This window comes from Podarcis cretensis, assembly GCF_951804945.1.
Source record: "Podarcis cretensis genome assembly, chromosome: 11".
Classification (NCBI taxonomy): domain Eukaryota; kingdom Metazoa; phylum Chordata; class Lepidosauria; order Squamata; family Lacertidae; genus Podarcis; species Podarcis cretensis.
The window spans coordinates 66271327-66298545 of NC_137180.1; the positions used below are offsets into that span (position 1 = coordinate 66271327).

A 27219-nucleotide genomic window follows, 5' to 3' on the forward strand; every position below is an offset into this window, starting at 1 on the left:
ACGGAGTTTCCGTGCGCTGCTCTGGTTCGCCCGAAGTGGGAAGATGTATACAGTGGTACCTCGGGTTACCTACGTTTCAGGTTACAGACTCCTCTAACCCAGAAATAGTGTTTCAGGTTAAGAACTTTGCTTCAGGATGAGAACAGGATGAGAACAGAGGCCCGGCGCAGCAGGAGACCCCATTAGCTAAAGTAGTGCTTCAGGTTAAGAACAATTTCAGGTTTTTTCCTTGAATTTTTTTTAGGGCCCCTAAGAGGGTGGGGCCCTAAGCTAGAGCTTGTTTCGCTCATACGTCAGTCCGGCCCTGCTTCTTCCATTGCACCACAAGGAGGGCCAGGTTGCCCCAAGGAGGACACTTCCTTCCCACTGGACAGACGCGGCTGCTGGCGGCCCCTGAGCCTGGGCTCCCGCCTGGGGGCTTCCTCCGGGGGCCCCTGCTTGGCCCCTTGGCCCCGATCCAGCAGCCACGCTCTTCTAGGTCTCCCGTTGAGCCTCCAGCTGCAGAGGCAGTCTATCTCCGGGGGCGGGGCTTGGAGGCCTTACGAGGGAGGGCAGGGGGCGGGGCGCACTTGCTCCGCCCTCGGCGCACCTGGTTGCCCGGCAACGAAAAGGCGGCGCCGCCCCCTCCTTTCCGAAGGTAGAGAGAGGCCCCTGGCTGGGCTGGCGCTCCCGTCCAGGCCCGGATGGACGGGTCTTTGGCCAATAGCTGCCGCGAGGCTCTTGCGAGAGACCAATCGGGAAGAGGAGAGGGAGGGGCGCCGGGCGGGGATCCCGCCCTATCGGAAAGCGACAGGGACGCCGCAGAGATAAGAATGTAGAGGTGCAGCAGCGCCAGCTGCTTGTGAGGCAGTCTCCCCTCTCAAATGTTCACGTTGGGAGAGAGAAAAGGAAAGCGGCTGGTCAGAAGAGGCTCATGGATCCTCACGCATTTTCCATTGGGCCAACCCAAACTCACCGTCAAATCACACATCATGTCCAGGGGCACAGCCTGGTAAAAGAAAATTAAATATGCTCAGAGTCCTGTAGTGATTTCATGCTCTTTATTGCAGCTTGTAAAACAGTGACTGAATTCCCCCCCAAACCTGAGGCTTTTATATACATTATTTACACAATGAGTCCCGTCTGACTGGCTGATTCTGCTTCCCTCCTGGAACCTGATTGGTCTTTTCTTGCATTCTAGGATCCTACTTGCCTATTGTTCTAGGATCCAAGCTTAGTACATAACAGGGAAGGAGCTAGACAAAGAATGATCCAAGAAGTCCTCAACGGCAGAACAGGCAGGTGATAACAAGCAGTGTGTTACAGCGGCTCTGAAGGCGGATGAAGGCTGCAGCAGATAGGATCCACCAGTTCGTCGTGACTACTCATGCCATCAGAACAGAGCCCTACGGCGAAGGCTGTGCGTTGGTCAGCGTGCACTGATCTACACACATAAAACAAATTCACGCACAGGCATCTTCCAAAAACCCAACCCAACCCCCCCAAACCGTCCCCCCATGGCGATCACTAAATGGCCACGGGGGCAGGAATGTGAAGCCCCTAGTCATGAACTGACACGTGGGCGGTGGATACAGATTCAGTCATTCTGACTCAAGGAATGAGGCAGTTGAGCAGCTCAGCAGCTGTATCCATGACTGAGCAGCCCCTTTTAGGATCCACTATGCTCACCCCGAAAAGGGGAAGGGGCTGGAAACGGTGCCCTAAACATAGTATGCCTCCCTTTTCCCTTGACTGGATTACCGCGCCCAGGTGGAATCTCTTTTCCCATAGTTTGAATCCATTATTCTGCATCCTAGTCTCTAGAACAGCAGAAAACAAGCTTGCTCCCTCTTCAACATGACATCCCTTCAAATATTTAAACATGGCTATCATGTCACTCCTTAATCTTCTCTTCTCTAGATTAAACAAATCTAGCTCCCTAAGTCTCTCCTCATATGGCTTGGATTCTAGACCTTTTACATTTTGGTCACCCTCCTCTGGACATGCTCCAACTTGACAATATCCTTCTTCAACTGGACACAGTATTTCAGGTGTGGTCTGACCAACCAGAATAGTGTGGTCGCATTCCTTCACTTGATCTAGACACTATACTCCTATTGATGCAGCCCAGAATTGCATTGGTGTTCTTAGCTGCCACATCACACTGTTGACTCATATTCAGCTTGTGGTCGACCAAGACTCCCAGATCCCTTTCACTGGTACTGTTGTCAAGCCAAGTGTCCCCCACCTGTGCATTTCATTTTTTCTATCCAGGTGTAGTACCTTACATTTCTCCCTATGGAACTCCATATAGTTGGTTTTGGCCCAGCTCTCTAGGCTATTCAGGTCATTTTGAATTCTGACCCTGTCCGCTGGTGTATTAGCAACCCCTCCCAGTTTGCAGTCATTTGCAAATTTGATTAGCACGCCCTCTATTCCATCATCCAAATCATTTATAAAAATATTGAATAGCACCAGGCCCAGGACAGAACCTTGTGGAACCCCAATAGTCATTTTTTCCCAGGATGAAGGTGAGCCACTGATGAGCACTCTTTGGGCTCAGCCCGTCAACCAATTACAAATCCACCTAACAGTAGCTTTGTCTAGCCCACATTTTACTAGTTTTTTTGCAATAATATCACGGGGGACCTTTTCAAAGGCCTTACTGAAGTCAAGGTAAGCTGGTACAAGGGAAAGCAGGATTGTAATTACCGTAAAAATTACTGATCATAGAATAGAATCATAGAGTTGGAAGAGACCACAAGGGCCATCGAGTCCCACCCCCTGCCAAGCAGGAACACCATCAGAGCACTCCTGACATATGGTTGTCAAGCCTCTGCTTAAAGACCTCCAAAGAAGGAGACTCCACCACACTCCTTGGCAGCAAATTCCACTGTCAAACAGCTCTTACTGTCAGGAAGTTCTTCCTAATGTTTAGGTGGAATCTTCTTTCTTGTAGTTTGGAGCCATTGCTCCGTGTCCGCTTCTCTGGAGCAGCAGAAAACAACCTTTCTCCCTCCTCTATGTGACATCCTTTTATATATTTGAACATGGCAATCATATCACCCCTTAACCTCCTCTTCTCCAGGCTAAACATGCCCAGCTCCCTTAGCCGTTCCTCATAAGGCATCGTTTCCAGGCCTTTGACCATTTTGGTTGCCCTCCTCTGGACACGTTCCAGTTTGTCAGTGTCCTTCTTGAACTGTGGTGCCCAGAACTGGACACAGTACTCCAGGTGAGGTCTGACCAGAGCAGAATACAGTGGCACTATTACTTCCCTTGATCTAGATGCTATACTCCTATTGATGCAGCCCAGAATTGCATTGGCTTTTTTAGCTGCCGCGTCACACTGTTGGCTCATGTCAAGTTTGTGGTCAACCAAGACTCCTAGATCCTTTTCACATGTACTTCTCTCAAGCCAGGTGTCACCCATCTTGTATTTGTGCCTCTCATTTTTTTTGCCCAAGTGCAATACTTTACATTTCTCCCTGTTAAAATTCATCTTGTTTGTTTTGGCCCAGTTCTCTAATCTGTCAAGGTCATTTTGAAGTGTGATCCTGTCCTCTGGGGTGTTAGCCACCCCTCCCAGTTTGGTGTCATCTGCAAGTTTGATCAGGATGCCCTTGCATCCATCATCCAAGTCGTTGATAAAGATGTTGAATAAGACCGGGCCCAAGACAGAACCCTGTGGCACCCCACTAGTCACTCTTCTCCAGGATGAAGAGGAACCATTGATGAGCACCCTTTGGGTTCGGTCAGTCAGCCAGTTACAAATCCACTGAGTGGTAGCATAGTCAAGTCCACTTTTCTGTTTTTCCATCAAACCCCCAGACAAGAATGCTACAGCATCAGCCCCAAACACTCAGTCTCATAACAAAAAATACTCAACAGGGTTAGGGCTGAGGGTAGGGGAAGTACAATCATGATCTTTCCAGTCCTCTAGAAGCTGACCCTTTTGGTCATTTTGGTCATGGAGCCAAATATCTGTTCCCAAGTTTAAAGAATCTTTACAAGTAAAGAACAAGCTTGCACTTTACATGCAAAAGCCCTGAAATTCAGCCCATTGGGCAACTGATCATGGGGCTGGGAGGAGGGAGGTAAGGACTAGCACCTTCTCTGCCCTCCACCTCCAACAGCTACACCTGAAAGTTTCATGATGGGGTTCGATTTGAGAAGCTGAATGTTTATAAAGGCACTTAGCCAATTTCTGCCACAGAAATTCTGAACAGAAACACTCTGCAGGTTCAGCCCCCAAAAGAAACTGCTCTATGGTCTCTGTGTTGGGAAATGGGAACAGATCTTGCTCATCACCAACCTTCCCTCCACAAATCAGTATCACTATGCGGCTGAACTGAACAGCTTGCTCCAGAGTTTTAAGAGATACGTTTGTGTGGTGGAGTGGTTAAGAGCGGTGGACTCTAATCTGGTGAGCAGGGTTCGCTTCCCCGCTCCTCCACATGCAGCTGCTGGGTGACCTTGGGCCAGTCACACTTCTCTCTGAAGTCTCTCAGCCCCACTCACCTCACAAGGTGTCTGTTGTGGGGGTGGAAGGGAAAGGAGATTTTTAGCCACTTTGAGACTCCTTCAAGTAGAGAAAAGCAGGATATAAAAACTAACTCCATAAATAAGAATTCTATGGAAAAGGACCATCCCTGCCATGATGATGAAAACTATATGTTTGGATTTTGCTGTATTATACCAACCTGTGGAATATGACAGTTCGCAGTTTCAAAATCTATTTGGCCACAGTGGATTGACAGTCTGGACACACGAAAACCTCTGGAAGATCTTTTGAATCAATGTCTATGCGAAAGCAGTGGTACCAGTCCTTGCAGTTTCCTTCACAGTAAACCATAGTAAGGTCACCACTGGCCTCCTGCACCCTTCCTTCAAGAAACATAGTGACCAGCAGCCTTCAAACAAGGAAGGTAAAATATCTGAGCAATAGGTTAGTGTATCCTTCCATCCCTCTGGGCATGATCGAGACACAGTAATGTAACTCTCGTTCAAGATTTGTCTCTTCTTGGGAGGAACAGCATCAATATTTGTCTTGTCCTTCAAAATAGGTTTTCCCACAGTACTGTATTATTTCTTTTGCAATCCAGGGTCTAATGGCAGCCATACCCTTTTGTATGAACTGTAATTGGGCAGCAGAAGCAATCAGATGGCAATGGTATATGTGAAAGGACCGTAGTCACTAGAATTACCTTGCCTGGGTATATCAGTTGGTGCAAAAAATGACCAGCTGCAAAACTATAGGGATATTTTGAATCCAGCTCATACAGAAGAAGCATGTTATTGCACCAATCACAGAGTGGTTCAATCCATGTTTGGAATCTAGATAGAGCACGGTTTTCTTTTTAAAAATGATTACTATCAGTATCCAGTGGACTTTGTCATTTACTGGAATAATCAAAACATCTTTCCTTAGCACTCCAAATCTCAAACAGTTCTTCAGAACTTGCACTGACAATCTTTGACATATCTGCATGAAGTGGCAAGTACGGTAAGTGGGAAAATGGTTCCATTGTGACCTAGCTCTTTGGCCATGATCACCCTGGAGGCAAGAAAGGCATCTATTATGCAATCATTTATCCAGTTTGATCCTTTCATTGTGTTTATGTCATAGTCATACACACAGATGTTGCCAACTGAACCCACAAGTCCCATGGTTTGTAGACTGAGTGTGGGGAAGGTACAGTTGTGGCATGGGGGAACTGATGTACAAATCAGTGATTTGTCCAAACACTTCTCACTTTGTGTTGAGAATATGGGGCTGCTATCAAAAGAATCAATATTGGTCACTGTTAAATCCTCTTTCCCACTTTTTGGAGTGGAGGTCATCTGAGGCTGAGTGCTTTCCAGGTGTCTCATAGTCAGTTGGTGATCTTAAGGAGTCAAACCCCTCAGCAGCCTGCACTGAATCAGATGCTGGAGCTACTGTTATCTTTTCCTGCAGTCTAGGGAACTTTCTTCCCGATCTACTCTTCTGTCTTTTATTTCACTTCAACTGTGTGAGCTGCAACTGGCAAGGCTTCCCTGGTTCTGGTGGCATGCCGATAGATTCTGTGGCAGCTATAATATGGTAATATGGATGATGGGTGAGCACACAATGTCCTGTACGGACTGTGCATGCATGGCAGCCCGTATGGACGCCATGTGTGCGGCAGCCCGTATGGTCGCCAGGAAAGCGGCTGCCCATACAGCCTGTACGGCCGCTGCGAGAGGGGCTGCCTGTACGGACGCTATGCGAGCAGCAGCCTGTACAGTCGCTACGCGAGCAGCAGCCTGTACAGTCGCCGTGAGAGCAGCTGCCTGTATGGCCCATACGGTCGCTGCGAGAGGGGCTGCCTGTACAGTTGCTGCAAGAGCGGCAGCCCACACGGACGCTGCACAAGCGGCAGCTAGTACAGCGACCGTACTGTCACTCTCCCCCCAGCATGGCACCCCGGGGCACCATCACCCCGCTGCCCCTTCATATGCCCCTTCAGCCAATCAAATGTACTATGAACAATCTGAAGTCATGCTGGGCACAATTCACCACTAATCCTGTTCTTTTTCTAAAAACACGTGGTGGACTCCAGGAAAGCTGTCAGCAGGCACCATGATGCCCATGGGCACCACGTTGGAGACCCCCTATTTCAAAGTTTGCACTGACAAAATCTGTTGGCAAGAAAACTTGCAGTTAAACCTCCATTTATAATTACCACCCCCGCAAAGCAACCAACTTTTGTCCCAAAACCATTTGTAGCTGAATTGACGCAAGACAGGTGATTGTTTTTCATGGTTACTTTGGTGGTCTCCATCTAGTTGGTTTGATAATTTACATTCACAGGTAAGATCATCACAATCTCTGCCTTGGATATTCTTGAGGTTTAGCAGCGTCAAAAATTTCCAGGTGCAGTTCTTCACTGTGCAGGGGCACTGCGCAGAGAGGAAAAACTGTGCAGCGCCTCTCCAGCGAAGCAAAGCCTGGAGAGCAAGAGGGATCGGTGTACACCAACCCCTCTCGTTCTCCAGGCTTCAGGCAGCTATCCACAAGCCTTCGGAGCGCAGCGGGAACTTGCGCTGCGCTCCAAAGGCTTCAGGCGGCTATCCCTGAAGCCTGGAGAGTGAGAGCGGTCGGTGCGCACCGACCCCTCTCGCTCTCCAGGCTTCAGCGAAAGCAACGCGTAGCCTCTGGAGTGCGGAGGGAGCGCTCCCTTTGCGCTTCGGAGGCTTTGTGTTGCTATCGCTGAGGCCAAGGAGCCTGCATTTGCTCCATAGGACGCACACACATTTCCCCTTAATTTTTTGAGGGTAAAAAGTGTGTCCGATAGAGCGAAAAATACGGTAGTCATATATTCTTCTATCGGCTCTAATAATAATATTGCAGTGGTGAAATTAACAGTGCATTTTTGTGATTGTTGTAGTGCAACTCATGATTTTTGTGGTGCAGGCAGTGCCCCTGGCCATGATGTGTGATTTGATGGTGAGTTTGGGCTGATCTAGTGCAAACAGTGTCAGGATCCATGAGGATCCGTGCTTCAAAACCACGTTTTTGGTCCATGGTGTTACCAGGAAGTCGTGGATCCTAGTTTTTTGTGGTGCAGGCTGTGCCCCTGGCTATGATGTGTGATTTGACGATGAGTTTGGGTTGGCCCAATGCAAAAAGCATGAGGATCCATGAGGATCCGTGCTTCAAAACCACTGTCAGAGCTGCCTCTAGGTCCCAGCTCACAGAGGACCAACGCTAGGCTGTAGTAATGTACAAAAGTCTTTATTGAAGTTCAGTTTCCATTTCAAAGCCACAGCGTGCAGCCCTACGTCTTAAACCCTAGATCGGCGAAGTCCCGTCTGAGGCTCCTCCCCTATGACACCAGTTTAAGATCCTAGCCCTGCTCCACCTTTTACGCTGCTCTCTCCTCCTCTGGGTCCTCCTGCCCACTGGGGCATTGCCCTTTCTGGACTCTTCCGACGCTGAGTCGCTTAGCTCCTCCCCCTCCCTCCTGCGGGCTTTAGGACCCGGTTCCCAATCCTCATTCTCTGCTGTCCCGCGCTCCTGTACATTTGAACTTGCCTCTCGCGCCAACCCAGTGACCTTCCTCCTGACCGTTACACTACTTCTGTCACTGCTTCCCTCTTCTGGGACACTGGCCGGATCTGACCTCTCCTCCGTTGTCCGACTTTCTGATGGAGGCGTGGTCAGCCCTGCCTTATTTTCTCTCCCTGGTGGGGAATGCACTGGCCCCGATCCTTGGGACTCTTCCCCCCCACTCTGCTCTGGTGGGGAAGCTGGTCCTGATTTCCAGCTACTGCTCTGGGAGTCCCTGCTGCCCCCTTGCTCCTGGGGCGTTCCCCTTGGGAACCCCCTACCCCTGGCCACTGGGGCCCCTTCTGTGAATCTTCCGATTCGCTGGAGAGGCTCATGGAATCCCTCGGTCCACTGTCCTCTTCTCCTACGCTCCCCTCGGATTCTTCCCCTTCGCTCTCCATCTCCTCTCTTCCCTGTGCCTCTGCTCCTGAGCCCCTGACAACCACGTTTTTTGGCCGTGGAGTGGCCAGGAAGCCGTGGATCCGATTTTTTTGTTGTGCAGGCTGTGCCCCTGACCATGATGTTTGATCTGATGATGACTTTGGGCTGATCTTGTGCAAAAATCATGAGGATCCATGAGGATCCGTGCTTCAAAACCACATTTTTTCGCCAGGAAGTGGTGGATCCGTGATTTCTGTGGTGGATGCTGTGCCCCTGGCAATGATATGTGATTTGACAGCGAGTTTGGGTTCGCCCAATGCGAAAAGCGTATGGATCCATGAGGATCCGTGATTCAAAACCACGTTTTTGGGCCACGGTATGACCAGGAAGCCGTGGATCCGAGTTTTTTGTGGTGCAGGCTGTGCCCCTGACCATGATGTTTGATCTGATGGTGACTTTGGGCTGATCTTGTGCAAAAATAATGAGGATCCATGAGGATCTGTGCTTTGGAACCACGTTTTTGGGCCCTGGCGTTGCCAGATAACCGTGGATCCGAATTTTTTGTAGTGTAGGCTGTGCCCCTGGCAATGATATGTTATTTGACAGTGAGTTTGTGGTGGCCCAATGCAAAAAGCGTGAGGATCCGTGAGGATCTGAGCTTCAAAACCACGTTTTGGGGCCGTGGTGTTGCCAGATAACCGTGGATACTAGTCTTTTGTGGTGCAGGCTGTGCCCCTGGACATGATGTGTGATTTGATGGTGAGTTTGGTTTGGCCCTGGACGCAGGTGGCGCTGTGGGTTAAAGCCTCAGCGCCTAGGGCTTGCCGATCGAAAGGTCGGCGGTTCGAATCCCTGCGGCGGGGTGCGCTCCCGCTGCTCGGTCCCAGCGCCTGCCAACCTAGCAGTTCGAAAGCACCTCTGGGTGCAAGTAGATAAATAGGGACCGCTTACCAGCGGGAAGGTAAACGGCGTTTCCGTGTGCGGCTCTGGCTCTGGCTCTGGCCAGAGCAGCGATGTCACGCTGGCCACGTGACCCGGAAGTGTCTCCGGACAGCGCTGGCCCCAGGCCTCTTAAGTGAGATGGGCGCACAACCCCAGAGTCTGTCAAGACTGGCCCGTACGGGCAGGGGTATCTTTACCTTTACCTTTGTTTGGCCCAATGCGAAAAGCTTGAGGATCCATGAGGATCCGTGCTTCAAAACCACGTTTTTGTGCCACAATATGGCCAGGAAGCCGTGGATCCGAGTTTTTTGTGGTGCATGCTGTGCCCCTGGCCATGATGTGTGATTTGACGGTGAGTTTGGGTTGGCCCAATGCAAAAAGCATGAGGATCCAGGAGGATCTGTGCTTCAAAACCACGTTTTTGGACCACGGAGTGGCCAGGTAGCCATGGATCCGTGATTTTCATGGTGCAGGCTGTGCCCCTGGCCATGATGTGTGATTTGTCGGTGAGTTTGGGTTGGCCCAATGCAAAAAGCATGAGGATCCATGAGGATCCATGCTTCAAAACCACGTTTTTGGGCCGTGTTATGACCAGGAAGCTGGGGATCCTAGGTTTCTGTGGTGCAAGTTGTATCCCTGGACATGATGTGTGATTTGACGGTGAGTTCGGGCTGGTCCAATGCGAAAAGCGTAAGGATCCATGAGGATCCGTGTTTTGAAACCACGTTTTTGGGCCATGGTGTTGCCAGGAAGCCGTGGATCCGTGATTTTTGTGGTGCAGGCTGCGCCCCTTGACATGATGTGTGATTTGACAGTGAGTTTGGGCTGGCCCAATGCAAAAAGTGTGAGGATCCATGAGGATCCGTGCTTCAAAACCACGTTTTTGGGCCACGGTGTTGCCAGGAAGCCATGGATCCGAATTTTTTGTTGTGCAGGCTGTGCCCCTGACCATGATATTTGATCTGATGATGACTTTGGGTTGGCCTAATGCGAAAATCATGAGGATCCATGAGGATCCATGCTTCAAAACCACGTTTTTGGGCCACGGTATGGCCAGGAAGCCACGGATCCGTGATTTTTGTGGTGGATGCTGTGCCCCTGGACATGATGTGTAATTTGACAGTGGGTTTGGGATGATCTAGTGTGAAAATCATTAGGATTCATGAGGATCCGTGTTTTTTAACCATGTTTTTGCGCCATTGCGGCACCACGAAACAGTGGATGCGTGATTTTTTTGGTTCCTCCTACAGACTAAGATGTGGTCTACAGTAGCATGGTGTTTTTATTTTTTTTCAATACAAAAATCATATGAATTCATGAGGATCCGTGCCTTGGATCCATGTTTTTGTGGTGCTGCAGCGCGGAAAATGTTGGATCCACGTTTTTTATAGTCCAGTTTGTAGGCGTGCCTTTTAGGTGTGATTTGACATTGCATTTGTTGGAATTATTCTTTAAAAAGTGGAGGATCCATGAGGATCCGTGTAGATCCGCCTTTTACGCAGACCCGAAAAGGAGATACAAGAGGATTGGAAGAAATTTAAGGAATATCTAGCTAAATATTGTGATAAAAGATAAAGAGAAAATTCTCGGAAATAATAAATAGGCTATGGGGTAGAACAAGAATATATGATAGTAAACATTAAGGACTAAAATATTAGTAAAGGAGAAGAGGTTAGTAAATGAAAGGAGTTAATATGATTAGAAATATGAATTTGGAGAACTGTTATACTGTATAGGAGATACAGTGAGATTCAGTTAGAGGGGATTCGAGGAAGTCAGTTACCAATGGAATGAGAATTAGGTAACTGAAGAAACATTTTTTCTTCATATTCATTGTTGTGTAATGTGTTTTTCTTTGTTGAGTCTTTTGTTAGGGCATTTTCGTGATAAATGTCGAAAATCAATAAAAAAAATTGGGGGGGGGGAGAGGCAGACGCCCCACTCTGCGGCTGCGCGCCGGAGGCGGCGTCGGCAGCGCCTCTCTCTGCACTCTTCATAGCTCTATGGGTGACGGCAGGAGGAGGACCTTTCCTCCCCCCCCCCCGCTTCCCCTTCTTAACCAATCAGCAGGCCGCCCGTGTCCGGCTGTTGGGCCGGCCAATCGGGACGGGCGAGAGGAGGCGCGCGCGTGTCTTTTTGCGTCACGCCGGCGCGCCGTGCGCCCGCGCGGTGCGTCCCGGGAGGCGTAGTTCTCCTTCCTCCGCGATGCTCCGGGCGCGGCTCTTCCTGGCGGCGGCGGCGGCGCTGGCCGTGCAGGCGGCGGCGGCGGCGGCGGGAGGCAAGTACTCGCGGGAGGCCAACCAGGAGGCCAAGGCGGCGGCGGCGGCGGCGGCGGCGCCCCCCGCGGAATTCCGCCTGGTCAAGCTGAGCCAGGTGTGGGCGAAGGCGCAGCGGGTGAGTCGGAAAGGGACCCCGGGGGTCAGGCGGGCAGCTCAGCTGGGCCAGCTCCGCCGGGAAAACCCCCCCCCGACGTCACGGGAGCCCCCCTCGGAAGGGAGCCCCCCAGGAACCCCCCTGGAAATGCGGGGGGGCTCCGACCTCGCCTGCGAAACCCCCAAGGAAGGGGAGGCCAGCACCTTCACACCGTCGGGGGGGGGGGCGTTGCTTGATGGTTCTTGGGGGGCTCCGTTCCGACGCTCTGGGGCGAGGGGGGATCCCCTGACGTCGGGCTCTCCTCCTCGGGGGGTTTCCCAGCGGAGATCGTCCTGCAGAGGTTCCTGCCCCCCCCGACGTCACGGGATCCCCCCCCAGAGCGTCGGAAGGGAGCCCCCACCATCTAGTCCAGCCCCTGGAAATGCGGGGCTCCGACCTCGCCTGGGAAACCCCCAAGGAAGGGGAGGCCAGCCCCTTCCCGCCGTCGAAGGGGCGCCTTGCTTGTGTCTCTCGGGTTCTTGGCCGTTTGCAAGCCGCTCTGAGGAATTCAAAAGAAATCCAATTTCGTACTCCGAAAGTGACTCCTAACGTCGAGTCGGGGCCTCCATTCTCGCAAGGAACCCTCCCCGGAGGAGCGGCCCCTGCTGGCCTCCATCGGGCCACTTGGCGGCTCCTTGGCGCGGCTCTGGAAGACCCCGGCGGGGAAAGAGTCGCCCCCCCCTGCTGTGAAGGGTGCTGGGAGAGGGTCCGGCAACGTCTCCTGGATCCAGGCGGCTGAGGCCGGACGGGGCTGGTGCCCCACTCAATGGCGGGTCACTGGGCAGGGTTAATCTTTAGCCGGATCCCGCCTGGACGGCGCCCGGAGGGGTTAATCTTCAGCCGCCTCTCTCCAAGGTGCCTGGTCGCCCTCCTACGGACTCTTCCCTGGGGGTGAGGAGGCGAATTCAAGGGGGGCGGGAATCCAGTCTGAACAGGCGTAGGTAGGGTCCCTCCCTCGTTTTTTAAAAGCCTGCATCTTTTTAGTCCATTTAGGGCAGATCCCTTTGGTGGGTGATTTTGGCAAGAGGGCTTGTCAATGGGAGAGGGGAGAAGCAGGGAGGCAGCATCAAGGCAGTCTGGCTCCTTCCTCCATCTCCCTGGTCCCCCTCCCCACTACCACAGCCGAATACCTCCCCAGAAAGGACTCTTGTTCATGCTGTTTCTGACCCAAAGAATGGAGGAGACACTTCATGGAGCAGATCTTCCCTCTAGGGAAGCTGAACATCACTTGAGTTTGATTCTCACTGCAACTGATTCAGACCCTCCTCTCCCCCCACCTCCCCAAATGCCTTCTGTTTTTGCAGCTCCACCTCTCTGCTGTTAAATTGGCAGAGCTACACAGCGATCTAAAAATTCAGGAGAAGGATGAGCTGAGCTGGAAGAAACTGAAGGCTGAAGGGCTGGACGAGGACGGAGAGAAGGAAGCCAAGCTCAGGCGCAATCTAAATGGTAAAGAACTGCTCCGTTCTGTAGACCCGGCTTTGGGTCACTGAGGCTTTTTAAAAGAAACCCCAAATAAATAGGAAAGCCACCCCTTGCCATTAGAAGTCTGCATGCCTTAGCTGTCTAATGCGTTCAGACAGGCTGTGGTGCGGTGATAATTGAGAACACTGTTGGCTACAAACTCACTGATGCATCTGGTGTCAAGAGTTCTAAGAGGCTGTGGGAGCAGCTTTCATTCATCTGGGTTCTTTGCATGGAAGCTCCCCTCTGAGTCACTGCAGAACTTCCTGCAAAGTGTTTTGCAATTTAACTGGCTCCGTGTTCTTCAAAAATTCCTGAGCCTGAAAAGCTCTGCTGCAAACACTGGCTGTTGTGGAGCTGGCTCCAAGCTGCTTCAAGTTCAGCTCTTGCCTGAGCTTCCTTTCTGCTAGGTTTTCCCAGGAGGAGGCAAATGTCCTGTTGTCTTTCTTGCTGGCTGCTTCTGGGCACAACAAACTGGCTTCCCAGGCTGCTAGGGGGGCCATTTGCCTGGGGAGACCTGTTTTGGTGTCTCCACCTGCCATTAGATGGAAGATACACTTTCAAGAAATTGCACTTTTCACTAGAACTGCCACCAGCATCCCCCGTGGTCCCTCAAGATGTTCTTACCTTTCCTAAGCAGGATGCCATAACAGTTGATGCTTGGTGGAAATCTGGCCCTAAGACTGCCCTCGTGGTCCTGGGCAGGCATGCGTTGCTTTGCTTAGTCAGACCAAAGTCTCTTTAATCCAGGATTATGTCTCCCATAATGGCACATTAGATGCCTGTGGGGGCGACAAGCTGCCCCCTGGAAAATGACCAGTAGACCACTGACTTTGCACACCTCTGGCAAAGTGAGCAAACAGGCCTGGCAGATCAGTGTCACTCAGCATTTTTTGGTCTTGCTTCTGACATACAAAAAAATTGGTGTTGGCCTTTAAAGTCCAACTCCCACCAAGGGACCTGGTACCCCCAAGTTCATTATCAGTCAGAAGAATGAATGGAGGCAGGAGCAAGGAAGAAAGCAAGGCAGATCTTTATTTTTGTGTTGCAACAGAGTCCCCCCCCCCCAGAACTTGCAAGGAGGTGAGCACCCAGAACAAAGGTGTGCAGCAACTTTCAAAGGCTTTATAAATTGCCCAGTCCCTTAGCCAAAGACCAGCCAAAAGCACCATGCGCCACAAAAATGGGCTGCACATGTAACTCAGGCCAAGCTCAGAGCTCAGGTTTCTGCAACAAATTTGCATGTCTGTCACTCAGAGATTTGAACAGTACCAGATCCTTGTTTTTCCTGGCTTGCCAGAGCATCTATTGAAATGCTGCAGACACAGGTACAGAATCTATTGACATAAGATTGGGTCCCATTCCTAACAAGATGTCTATCTATCAACAGGGCTTCAGACTTTCAAATATAAAGACTGCTGGCTGTGGAGGAATGGTTTTAGCAAGGACTTCTTCCTTCTGTCTCTTTGGAAGCGGGTCTCACAGTCCAGCTGGAGGCTAAAGATGACCTTGCTTTTGCGCTCTGAACTGTCTTAATACACTCAAATAAAGTGTCTGTTTTCCCAGAAAACATTTCTTAAATTGTTGAAGGGTGAAGGATCGGGGGGGGGGGGGATTTAGGGGGAGGGTTTCTTGCTATGTGTGTGTTCCTTGAAATTCGTGCCACCCTTCTGTTGCCCCTCCAGTGATTCTGGCCAAGTATGGGATGGATGGGAAGAAAGACGCGCAGCTGGGAGACACAAACTACATCAAAGGCAGCCTGGAGAACGATGTGCTCGATGATCCCCGGCTGGAGAAGCTCTGGAACAAGGTCTGTCTTTCAATGGGGGTGGTCTTATTGTGTCCACAATGTCAGCAGGTGTGTGGATCCAGCCCCTGATTTGCTAGTCTAATAGGAATGCCAGCACAGGGAGAAGTGATCAGCAGTGGGGGGGGCATTGAACCCTAATGGTGCACCTGCAGATTTCCCCCCTGCAAATGCAGAGGCCCCTCCCCCCCGAAAGACTCACATCTGATGCCAGAGCTTGGCTGTAGTGATAGACAGACAGACAGATAGATATCAAGGGGAACCATCAGTTTTTGGAGTGTTCTGCCCTCCCCTAATTCTGCCCTGTAGATGCCTCATAGCCTAAGTCTTGCAAGGGAAATACATCTCTGACGGATAGTGACATTGGGAGACGCTGAATCCTTTAAGAAGGGGAGTGGATCCATTAAAGGGGCACCCCCTATTTTCTGGTGACAGTTCCAATTCACACATCTTCACTGATCAGTTATGTTCTTGCTGTTGGCTGTTCTGGGGAACTGAAGGCATCTGGCCTGCAATTGCCTCGCCCCAGAATCAGGTGCCTCAAAACAGGATTTCCAGGGAGAGAAAATTTGTAGGACAAAGCAGCAGAAATTTTGTGTGCCCCACGTTGCAGTCCAACACCTTCCAAAACAGGATATTCCACAAAACACTGCATCCCTGCCCAGTTGGCAAAGTGTGGGATTACCCTTGATACTGAAAAATCTAGGTGGGAGGCTGCTCAGTCCCCCAGCTCATCGGGCAGAGCCCTTGGGTCCCTGCGGAATAAAGGAAGGATTCCAGCCACCAACTGGAGCAAATAGCTGTAGACCAAAGTTTATTGCGCATCAGGTTCAAAGAGGAATTTTGAACCCTGAGGATGGGGAGACAAGGACTTTTAAAACTTTCCCACCATATCCCAGAATACAGTTCATACAGCATCATTGCTACATCCCTGACATGTCACAAAAGGGGAGGGGTAGACAGGGGTTACACTAGTTTAACCTTGGCAAACAGGTCCAGAGGGGTCCTTGGTACAAGATTAGCCTAAGCAGACATGGCAGGGCAAGACCCAGGTAGAAGATTAGCATAGACAAATATGTCTTAAGTACCCACCACCCAAAAGTACAATAGAAGTTCCTTTGCATGTCTGGCCCCTTGGCAAGTCTTTGGATGGGATTAGGCTTTCCTTGGCCAACAATCAGCTCAGCAATTGTCACCCCTGGGCACTTCCTGGAGTCCTTTTTCAAGGGGAAAATAGCTTTGGAATGGAGGGAACTGGCAAAGGAGTTGATTTTATATTGTTTTTAAAGCTAGGTAACTTCCCTGAGCTGTCAATTTGAAAGGATACATTCAGGCATAATATTTGTAGCATTTAAAGATGCTCTCCTCCTCCGTAATTTCCGTAACACCCTCCTGCTACTGTTCTTCCTTGGATCTCTCTTCAAGGCCAAATCTTCAGGGAAGTTCACCGAGGAAGAGCTGGACAAGCTGTGGAGGGAGTTCAGACACCACAAAGAGAAAGTCCAGGACTACAACATCCTGCTGGAGACCGTCAGTCGGACAGAAGGTATTTGCACCCCTCTTGCCACCCCCTTTTTTTTTCATTAATAACACTCCAATTGATAGAATATCATATCTTGCCACATTGTAATACAAATAATAAAGCCAATTATACATTCCAAATTATATATTTAGTTAGACTTTCCTTGTTCTGGCTGGTTAAGAGAAAAATTTTTAGTTCTTGTTCCTGCTTTTTCTCTTTTGTTTATTCCCAATATCATAGTTCCGATCTTAATCCTTTATCTTATCAACCACTGGTGTGAGACTTTCACCTCCTGCCACCCCCTTGACCCCCTTAGGTAATCCCACCCCTCACTTTGGGACAGGGTGGATTTGATTTAAATCAGGATTTAAATGACTAGTTAGTAAGACTTGATTTAAATCCTTTTTTTTTTTTTTTTTACGGAAAGACTCATTCTTGCATATTTACAACCAGATGAAGGTTTCATTTTTGGAATAATAAATTTTCAGAGTAGTTTTTACAGTTACATCAAAAATTACGGATTTGAAATACATAGGCAGAGAATTCTGAAATTATTGTGAGGTTTAATAAGTTAACTATTTATATTTGGACAACTTTTCTGCTGTGCTTTTTTGGAATATTGTTATTTCCTTCATAACAATTTAAACAATTTATTTAACTAAAACGATAACATTATAGCATATGTATGCATGTTTGTTAACTGATGTGGTTAAACAATTTTTTTAAAACACACACACACCTTAGACTGAGTTTTAGCACACATGAAAAACTTAAAACAAATCATTATTTCCTGATGAATAGCCTTTGGACTATAATGTTAAACAGAAAATCTTTAGAAAGATTTTTCCTTGAAAAACATTTTATTTTAAAAATCTGAATTAAATTTAAAATACCAGATTTTTAAATTTTTTTTAAAAAAAACATTCATTTTATTCCACCCTGCTTTGGAAGCCTTCTCCCACCTGCGGCTTCCTCCGGCTGATGGCATTTTCCGTTTTGCTCCTCCCAGACATCCACAAGAACATGATCTCTGGCCTGGAAGAGGAGGAGGTTCCCCGCAAGCACGACCTGCTGCACCAGAAGCACTCTGAGCTCAAGGAGAAGCTGCACAGCATCAACCAGGGCTTTGAGCGGCTGCGCAGGGTCACTCACCAGGGCTATGACGACTCGAGCGGTAGGTCCCCCCCCCCTTGCTTGCACCTGCGGGTTATCTGGCTGGGGCGCAGGCGGGTCTTGGCCAGGGGTCAGCAAACTTTTTCAGCAGGGGGCCAGCCCACTGTCCCTCAGACCTTGTGGGGGGGCCGGACTATATTTTGGGGGGGGATATTGAATGATAGAATGATGTTGATTTAGAAATTAAGGGGTTCTCAGCTGTAATGATTAGGTATCAAGAAAAGAAAGATTAAAAAATTAAATAGAGATTAGGGGAAGGATTTGCTGAATTGAATTAGAGATTGGAGTACAGGAAGGGGAGGTATGAGGAGGTCGGGAAAGTAAGGTTTATGAATATAAGGGATTGAAATTATGCCTGTTATTGTATGTGGTTTGTATTTTTTGTATTTTTTTCTTTTTTCTTTTCTTTCTTGTTTTTTCTATTTTAGATAATTCTCTGAAAACTTTAATAAATATTTTATAAAATATATATATATATATTTTGGGGGAAAATGAACAAATTCCTATGCCCCACAAATAACCCAGAAATGCATTTTAAATAAAAGCACACATTCTACTCATGTAAAAACACGCTGATTCCCGGACCGTCCGTGGGCCAGATTTAGAAGGTGATTGGGCCGTATCCTGCTCCCAGGCCATAGTTTGCCTATGCATGGTCTTGGCCAATCCCTCAGCGTTGCCTTCACAAATTCCACAATGGTCCCCTTGCCTTGGAGAAAGATGTCCTTTGGACCCCCCCCCCTTCCCTGGCAGCCCTGTGTGATTCCAGGTGATCGTTGGGGGAACCCGCTTGGGTGCCTGTGGGGAGCGGCATTTGGGCTGGCAAGGAGGCAGCAGGGAGGGTGGTTGTCAAGGCAACGGGGTAGGGAAGCCGAAGTGCCTGGATGCTGTGGCCGGAAATCCCAGCAGGGGGACTGTGGGGCTGCTGTCTTGCTTGGGGGCTTCATCTCTTTGGGGGCACCTGGTTGCCCACTGTAGGAGCCAGCATGCTGGACCATATGGACCCCCTTTGCCTGATCCTGATGCAGCCAACTGCTCTCCTGAGGTTTTCCCTTTCTCACTCTTTGAACAATTGAAATAAGATGGACAGAACTCCAGGAGCTTCTCAGCTGGAGTTTAACAGAGGGGAGATACTTTCTCTTTTTGTGCACAAGTATTTCCTGAGTGCAGAACAAATAGCAGTGAAGCCTTTTTTGCAGTCCAGCTGCCGCTGTTCGAGTTTCCACACAGGAATCTCCTTTGTCCCTCCAGAATTTGAGGAGCCCCGAGTGATTGACTTGTGGGATCTGGCGAAATCCACCAATTTCACAGAGAAAGAGCTGGAATCACTTCGGGTATGTTGGCTTCAACCTCTCTGGTTTGGGGGCTTTTCTGGCTTAATTCTGATCATCCTCTTGGCCGAGACACAAATGCCTTCTTGCTTTAACATTCGGGGGGAGCAGGGGCTCCGGTTGGGGGCCTTGCGCTGCGTTAATCAGAAACGAGGCTGGATCTGGAGGAGCTGAGCTTGGAAGGGGCCCCGGACTGATTTGTAACAAATGCCTCCCATCTGAGAAATGCTTCGCGTTCCTTGAGGAAGACATGGTCCTGATGCTCTTTGTCCTTCCTTGGTTCTCTCTGGGTGGCTGAGGGTACAAAGGATCATGTGTGTGTGTTTGGGGGATGTGATCCATGAGAGGCAGTCAAGTACAACATTCCTTGTAATGCTAGAGAGGACATGTAGGAGAATGTTTGGTCCAGCCAGTTGAAACTTCCTCTTCCTCCTGGCTGGAGCATCCTTCCTTGCATGTGCTAGAAGGTGGGCGTGACCTCACCTGTCCAGGTAACAAAAGGAGGAGTCACGCAGCACACCCCTCTCTTTTTGACTTCCTTCTTTGTTTGACCAGCTTCTAGCTAGGACTGCTCTGCTAGCTCTCAGTGAGCAGAAGCACTGGGATTGGTTGAGGGCAACCAAAATGGTCAAAGGCCTGGAACAAAATAAAAAAATTCCTTCCAGTAGCACCTTAAAGACCAGCTAAGTTAGTTCTAGGTATGAGCTTTCGTGTGCATGCACACTTCTTCAGATACACTGAAACAGAAGTCACCAGACCCTTCTAAATAGTGAGAAGGTGGGGAGGGGTATTACTCAGAAGGGTGGTGGGATTGGATGATTGGCAGATAGCTGTGATGAGCCTGTTGATGACTCTTAACGACTGCAATAGGTCTTACAGAAAAAAGCAAGGGGTGAGAAGGTGAAAAATGGCTTTGTCATGTATAATGAGATAAGAATCCAATGTCTTTGTTCAGACCAGGTCTCTCCATGGTTTTAAGTTTGGTAATAAGTTGCAATTCAGCAGCTTCTCTTTCCAGTCTATTTCTGAAATTCCTTTGTAATAGAACAGCTACTTTGAGATCTTGTATAGAATGTCCTGGGAGATTGAAGTGTTCTCCTACTGGTTTCTCTGTCTTGTGATTCCTGGAAACGAAGGCCTGGAAACGATGCCTTATGAGGAACGGCTAAGGGAGCTGGGCATGTTTAGCCTGGAGAAGAGGAGGTTAAGGGGTGATATGATAGCCATGTTCAAATATATAAAAGGATGTCACATAGAGGAGGGAGAAAGGTTGTTTTCTGCTGCTCCAGAGAAGCGGACACGGAGCAATGGATCCAAACTACAAGAAAGAAGATTCCACTTAAACATTAGGAAGAACTTCCTGACAGTAAGAGCTGTTTGACAGTGGAATTTGCTGCCAAGGAGTGTGGTGGAGTCTCCTTCTTTGGAGGTCTTTAAGCAGAGGCTTGACAACCATATGTCAGGAGTGCTCTGATGGTGTTTCCTGCTTGGCAGGGGGTTGGACTCGATGGCCCTTGTGGTCTCTTCCAACTCTATGATTCTATGATTCTATTCCCCCATATGGGGTAGATCCACATGTACATATTTGTAAGTAACTCTGCCTTCAGGGATCCAATTCTGAACTGATGTAAGTAAACGTCTTTTATTGACTAAGATCGTGGCTTCTATTCTTTTAAGAGGGATTCAAGGGATCTTACCAGGAACATACAATTCAATCTGAGACAGACTGAATTGTATAATAGTGAGAGGCTCACACAAGCCTGCAACCAGATATCTGCTGTGCGTGTAAAAAGGGGAATGTAACTCGGCTAAGTAAAGGAACTTGCTAGCACAAGTTAAAGGTAAAGGGACCCCTGACCATAAGGTCCAGTCGTGACCGACTCTGGGTTTGCGGCGCTCATCTCGCTTTACTGGCCGAGGGAGCTGGTGTACAGCTTCTGGGTCATGTGGCCAGCAGGACTAAGCCGCTTCTGGCGAACCAGAGCAGCACACGGAGCGGCACCTATTTATCTACTTGCACTTTGATGTGCTTTCGAACTGCTAGGTTGGCAGGAGCAGGGACCGAGCAACGGGAGCTCACCCTGTCACGGGGGTTTGAACCGCCGACCTTCTGATCGGCAAGTCCTAGGCTCTGTGGTTTAACCCACAGCGCCACCTGCATCCCGAGCAAGTTAGGAAGGATATTAATAAACAATGTATCTTCTCCTGCCATCCACAACATTTCCGCATGACCTGGTTGCGCTCTCTGTCCTTCCTTGTTTCTCTGGGCGGTTGAGGGTGCAAAGGATCGGGGGGGGGTCTGCTGTGACACGGGTGCTGAGGACCTCCTTGAGGGCACGGGACACCGCTGTGCCCCCCTGCGTATTTATCATAAACCCCTTTGAGCTCTTTCAGCTACTGATAAAAGGAAGCGATATCTCCTGCTTTTCTAGGAAGAGCTCAAACACTTTGAAGCGAAGGTGGAGAAGCACAGCCATTACCAGAAGCAGCTGGAGATTTCGCACCAGAAGATGAGGCACATCGAAGGGATGGGAGACGAGGAGCATCTCAGCCGCAACAAGGAGAAGACCGCCATGCTGGAGGAGAAGACCAAGGAGCTGGGCTACAAGGTGCACAGGGGAGCCTCTGGGAGGGGAGAGGGGGTCCAGGACCCCCCGTTCTTCAACCCCCCCCTGCACATTTATCTTGGGGTGCTCTCTGGTCTCAGGGAGAGGCGGGAAATCTGAGCCTGCCTTGTTTGAGGGGAGACAGTGCTGGAGATGCAATGGGGTGTACGACTGCCTTCCTGAGCGATCTTCTTGTCCACAAATGCGCAGGCGCTGCTGGTCCCAGGGCAGTGTCCTTCCAGCACCCCAAGATCCTAAGAACTGCTCCCCCAATCCCCCTCAACACCTCACTGCTCTTCCTCAGACCCCCTTCCAGAATGGCTTTGGCCTTGCACTGCTTGCAGGTGTCCGGGCAGGATTCCTTGGGGCAGCCATATTCAAAGTAGCAGGAGCAAGCAGCTGTTTGCCTCTTTGCTGAGCTGCACTCACATTGGCAAAACCTACTGGTGTTTCGCAACTTTCTGACAAGTTGCAGGACCTTAGCCAGACCTAGCAGAGTAAACGCAGAGGTCACAAAAGCAATTGGCAACTTGGCTGCAGACAGGATGGACCAAGCAGGAACCAGGAACTTGTAGTTAGGTGTTTATTATATACAGTGGACTATTTACAGGAATAGAACACGGATCTTTTGCTAGCTCTCTCTTACACGACTCACGACTCCTACACTGACACTGAACCACAGAACTCCCAAACTCTCACATTCCAGTTAGTAGGCCAGAAATCATCATTCACCGTGAGAGAGCTTGACCAATCATGGAGCTGTCTCCATTCCTCTGTATCACCAGGCAGACTTACTCCTTCACATTGCCTTGGCTGTCTGCCAAACCCTAATTGACTCTGTGTGCGAAGCTGCACATATTCAGATTCCCAACAACCCATTCTTTTACGCTGACATGCATCTGTCTCTTGTCTTCTCAGGTCAAGAAACATCTTCAGGACTTGTCCACCAGAATTTCCAGAGGCCTTCAGCACAATGAACTTTGAAACTTCCGTGTTCTCGTAGGATCTTTGTACAGTGATCAAAATCAGTATATCCCAAGGTTTATATAATTACTTAAAATTCTGGTGCAAATTGTCTTTGGTACAGCCGCCGCCTTCCTAGTTTCTCTCCTAATCATTCATATCGGTGAATCTTTGAAGACTCTGGGCGTTCAGCCTTCCAAGCACTGCAGAACAGAAGGCTCTGAAGTGAGAGAGGGGTGTGGAAGGAAAGGGAAGGTTTGGAGAAGTCACTTAACTGCTGGGAAGCACGTTGGCAGGTGGGGAGGTTGCTAAAGATTTTCATGCACTGTGTTGATTTCTCCTCCTGAAGGAGCAAAATGTGGACATAGCCGTGAGCCTGATCCCCTGAGCCTAGAAGAACCATGATCATGTGTGCCTTTGCTATGGCACCTGCACGGACCAAGTTGTTGTGTGTGCAAAGTGTGCGGTGCAAAAGGACCCTGGAGAGACCGGCCAAATAGGCAGCAGAGGAGGAGGAGAGGGTGCCTGTTGCTGCTGAGTCCACGTCCTGCTCTTCTCTCCAGGGTCCTCTGCCCCTCCTCACCAGCCGAGAGTGTAGGGTAGACCTTTTCCTCCAAGAGGGGGGCTGGCCGGCTCCTGGGGAAACTGAGGCTGCCTGTGGGGTGGTTTCCCTTGAGAGCATGTGGGGAACTGGAGGGAGTTGCACTGCTAGGAATGACACTGAGTAGCTTGGGCACTTTCGTTTAATTCTGTGTTTCTGTTACATTTTGCGAAATAAATGGTCCAACTAAGGTCTTGGTCTTGTCATGACTGCAGGAGCTTCGCTGCGCTGGAGTGTTTGCCGTTTTCTCTGGGCTTTCCATCTCCCAGCAGCTGACAGGATGACACAGTTGGGGGGAAACAGGGAGGTGACTGGGGGGGGGGTCCTGACCAGCGTCCCTGGATGGCCCCTCCCAGCAGGAAGCTGTGCTTGGAGGAGACCCCTGTGATGAAAATACTTGATCAAGACTAGCTCAGTCAGGTACCTTTTAGCCAGACACATACTGAGCAGGGACTCAATATGGGATCCTAGTCCTGGCGTTCTAGTGATTTTTGCATTGATTAATTTGTTTTAGCATCTCTGTGGTTTTGATTACCGTATTTTTCCAGGTATAAGATGACCCCGATTTAGGGGCACTGAATTTAGAGAAAATGAGGCTCAAAATTGTTTAGCTTTTTTTTAGGGGGAATTGCGCGCATGCTCCCTAGAGCACACACACCTCCCACAACGGCTTGGGGGGGAGTTGTGCGCCTGCTAACCAGCTGCCTGGCCGCGCACAGCTCCCCCCCCCCCACTATCCGTGTATAGGATGACCCCAGTTTTTTGACATGATTTTTGAGTCAAAAAACCTCGTCTAATACATGGGAAAATACAGTAGTTGCTCACTGCTGTGAATACACAGAAGGGTATGAAATGGCCACAGTCTTGCTGGTGCAACAGAAGCCTGTTTCTCCCCCAGTGCAAGGACATTTCTCTCTGTCTCCATCGCTTGAATAGCAAAGTGGGCAGGAGGGAGGGGGGGCGCAGACAAAGGCAGGGATGACAGCAGACCGGCTCCCCAGGGCCTTTTTTTTCTAGGCCAGCCGCCTTGCAATGAATGGGAGCTGCTCAACAGCACCCTCCTTTTGCTTTGTGCAAGGGTGTGTGTGCGTGAAAAAGAAGAGTCCGCCCTGCTTCACGCCTCTCCGGGTGGAGATGTTGTGGAAGACAGAAAAAGAAACCGGGCGAGAGGGCATCCTGGGGCACAGCCTTCTTGCCGGCTGCTCCACTGGGCTTCAGTTCTCTGTAGTGTTATTCAATAATTCAAAACTTAGAGGGGGGGACCACCTCAGCCTCCCCCTCTTTACCTCTCAAGGCCTGGCTTCTGGCAGGCTTCTGGCTGTTCCTGCTCTGCAAAGCCAGGATTTGTGTGGGCTGCCTTGAGCAATTGCGGCTAGCCTGGCTCTGAGCCACACATGTTTTCTTCTCCGCTGTCCTCTTGGCTTGGCCATTATTCACCCCCCCCCCAGTTTAATATATTAATTGTATTTATTTAGGCTATATTTTTAGCCTGATGTTCAGTCGTATTGATTTCCAAAGCAGAACACAACTGAATTACAATAATACAAACGTAAGAAAAAAACAGCAGAAGAACCAAACGTAAGAATAAAACAGCAGAAGAACCAAGATACCAGTGGTACCTCGGGTTCAGAACTTAATTTGTTCTGGAGGTCCATTCTTAACCTGAAACTATTCTTAACCTGAAGCACCACTTTAACTAATGGGGCCTCCTGCTGCTGCCGCGCAATTTCTGTTCTCATCCTGAAGCAAAGTTCTTAACCCGAGGTCCTATTTCTGGGTTAGCGGAGTCTGTAACCTGAAGCGTCTGTAACCTGAGATACCACTGTAAGATCAAAAGCCAACATTAAGGAATGGATCTACGGTTCATATTTCCGCCAGCAGGGAACAGCTTTAGCGACAAAGTTAGGTGAATTGCTTGGCTGTTTCTGAGTGGGAAGCAGGTTGCCCTGAAGATGCTGAGCTCTGCAGTCTCCCCCACTCCTGGCACAAGGGAGTCCCCCCCCCCCCCCTGCTGTATGACTGGTACATCCCTTGGCACAGAGAGGGTTGGACGCTTCTCTCAGATGCTGATCCCTGGGCTGAAGCCTGAGATGGGCGGGTGTCCAGTTTCATTTTGGGAAAGCTGTTTTGTTGCAAAAAGGACCTCAGAAACAACAGGTGAGGAGGACCAGATCTATGAGACTGAACTCCAGCTGCGTGGTGGAAAAGGCGAGGGGGGTTGCCCTAATAATAATAATAATAATAATAATAATAATAATAATAATTTATTATTTATACCCCCCCAATCTGGCTGGGCTTCCCCAGCCACTCCGGGCAGCTTCCAACAAAATATTAAAATACCATAATACATCAAACATTAAAAGCTTCCCTAAATAGGGCTGCCTTCAGATTTCCACCCCATCTCCATTTGGAGGACTTTCCTGTCTAGTGTATTTATCCATCTGCCAATCGGTTTAGGACCCCCTCTTGCATTTTTATCACACATGCAAATTGGCATCACCCTGCAAATGGTCATTTGCATTTCCCTCACCTGAAGTGCATCCCATTTTCAGTTTGGTTTCTCAAAGGCCCCCCAGCTTGTTCAGACTGCCCCCCCCCCGGACTAGAGTCTGGGCCCAGGAGGGGTTGCCTTGCCTTCTCCATCTGCTCTCCTCTCTTCCCACAAGGCAGATGTAGGTGGGTGGCACATGTGCCCTCATGCCGGGAGAAGTGGAGGAGGGTTTGCTCTCTCTTCAGAAAGCAGCTGCAGGTGGCTGGGGCCCAGTGGCAGAGTTAGCTGCATGGGCGCCCAGAGCAGGATCCATGCAGTGCACCAGAGGGGGAAGGTGATCCGCTGCATGGGGGCGGGGCAATCCGCGCACGGTGGCAGCAGGATCCTCCGCTCATAGCTGCAGAGGGGGCTGCATGATTATCTGATTGTGGTGGCGGTTCAATGGCACCGGCTCGCACCGCCACGCCCGGAGGCGACGGGGAAAGCCCCCCGTGGGGTGCCTTTTTGACACCCCCTCAGAGATTGCACCTGGGGCGGACCACCCCACCCCAACCCCCTTTGTCTGCCAGTCCTGGGGCCGCCCTTGATTCAAGGTAATAAGATGCACTTGAGTCCAGAATCCAAACCTGCCTGAAGATCCTTTCTGAAATCTGGGCTTGGGGGTGAGAAACATCACCTGCAAAGATCCACTGCCTACTCAGGGAGCCTTGACTGAAAGGGCTTCTTTTGTGATCACCACCCGCTCGGTCCTCTCCTCTCTGCATTTGGCACAGGCCTGGTTTTCCTGGGTGTGAGCTTCACCCCCACGGAGGAGGTGGCAGTGGTCAAGGCCGGGTTGTGGGAGCTGCTGGCGCTGGCATCCAAGTCCCAGCTGCCTGGGCCCTTGGCAGGATGCGCAGAACATCTTTAATCACACTCTCTGTGCATTTGCAGCCCTGCAATGGCTGCCCAGGGAGCCTCTGGATTCTGGGCTGCCGTTTAATTCTCTCCTCCTGATTTACTGTGCATGGGCTTCCTGTCAGACTTGGTTTGCTGGACTGCCAGAAGGAGCTTGCTTGCTTGCAGTGATGGATTGTCCCCCACCCGCCGGGTGCTGTATGCGTCTGTGCGTGAGAGAGAGAGAAAGATGATCTACTGTGCCGCAGGGAAGACTGAATTGGCTGCCAGTCCAGGGCCCAAGGGGTGCAGAGGCTGCTGCAGTTGGCACTGGTGCAGTCCAGACAGTTGCCTTGACTGTGACACCTCTCCCTCTTTCCAAGGAAGAAAAGCATAGACACCGTCCAGCCTGTGAGATTATTCCGCCATAATTTATTTACTAAAATACTTGTAGACTGCTGTGCCATTTTTTAAAAAACCAAAGCAGTTTACAGCAATAAAAACATTAAGCAATAAACCCATTAAAATGTTTAGCACAGGCTTCAATTAACCATTAGCCACTTGGGACCAGTTTCCCTACGAGATTGCCTATCGCCC

General features: G+C 49.8%; 1 protein-coding gene across 1 annotated transcript; it reads left to right on the top strand.

Annotated features, from left to right (window-relative positions):
- The first annotated feature begins 11566 nt into the window (after positions 1-11566).
- Positions 11567-23443, top strand: LOC307226316 (alpha-2-macroglobulin receptor-associated protein-like). The gene is made up of 8 exons (XM_079995054.1): positions 11567-11770; positions 13093-13237; positions 14938-15062; positions 16485-16605; positions 17591-17755; positions 19006-19088; positions 21518-21694; positions 22610-23443. The coding sequence occupies exons 1-8, from the start codon at positions 11582-11584 to the stop codon at positions 22673-22675; spliced, it is 1071 nt and encodes a 356-aa protein (XP_079851180.1). The 5' UTR covers positions 11567-11581; the 3' UTR covers positions 22676-23443.
- Positions 23444-27219: the final 3776 nt, after the last annotated feature.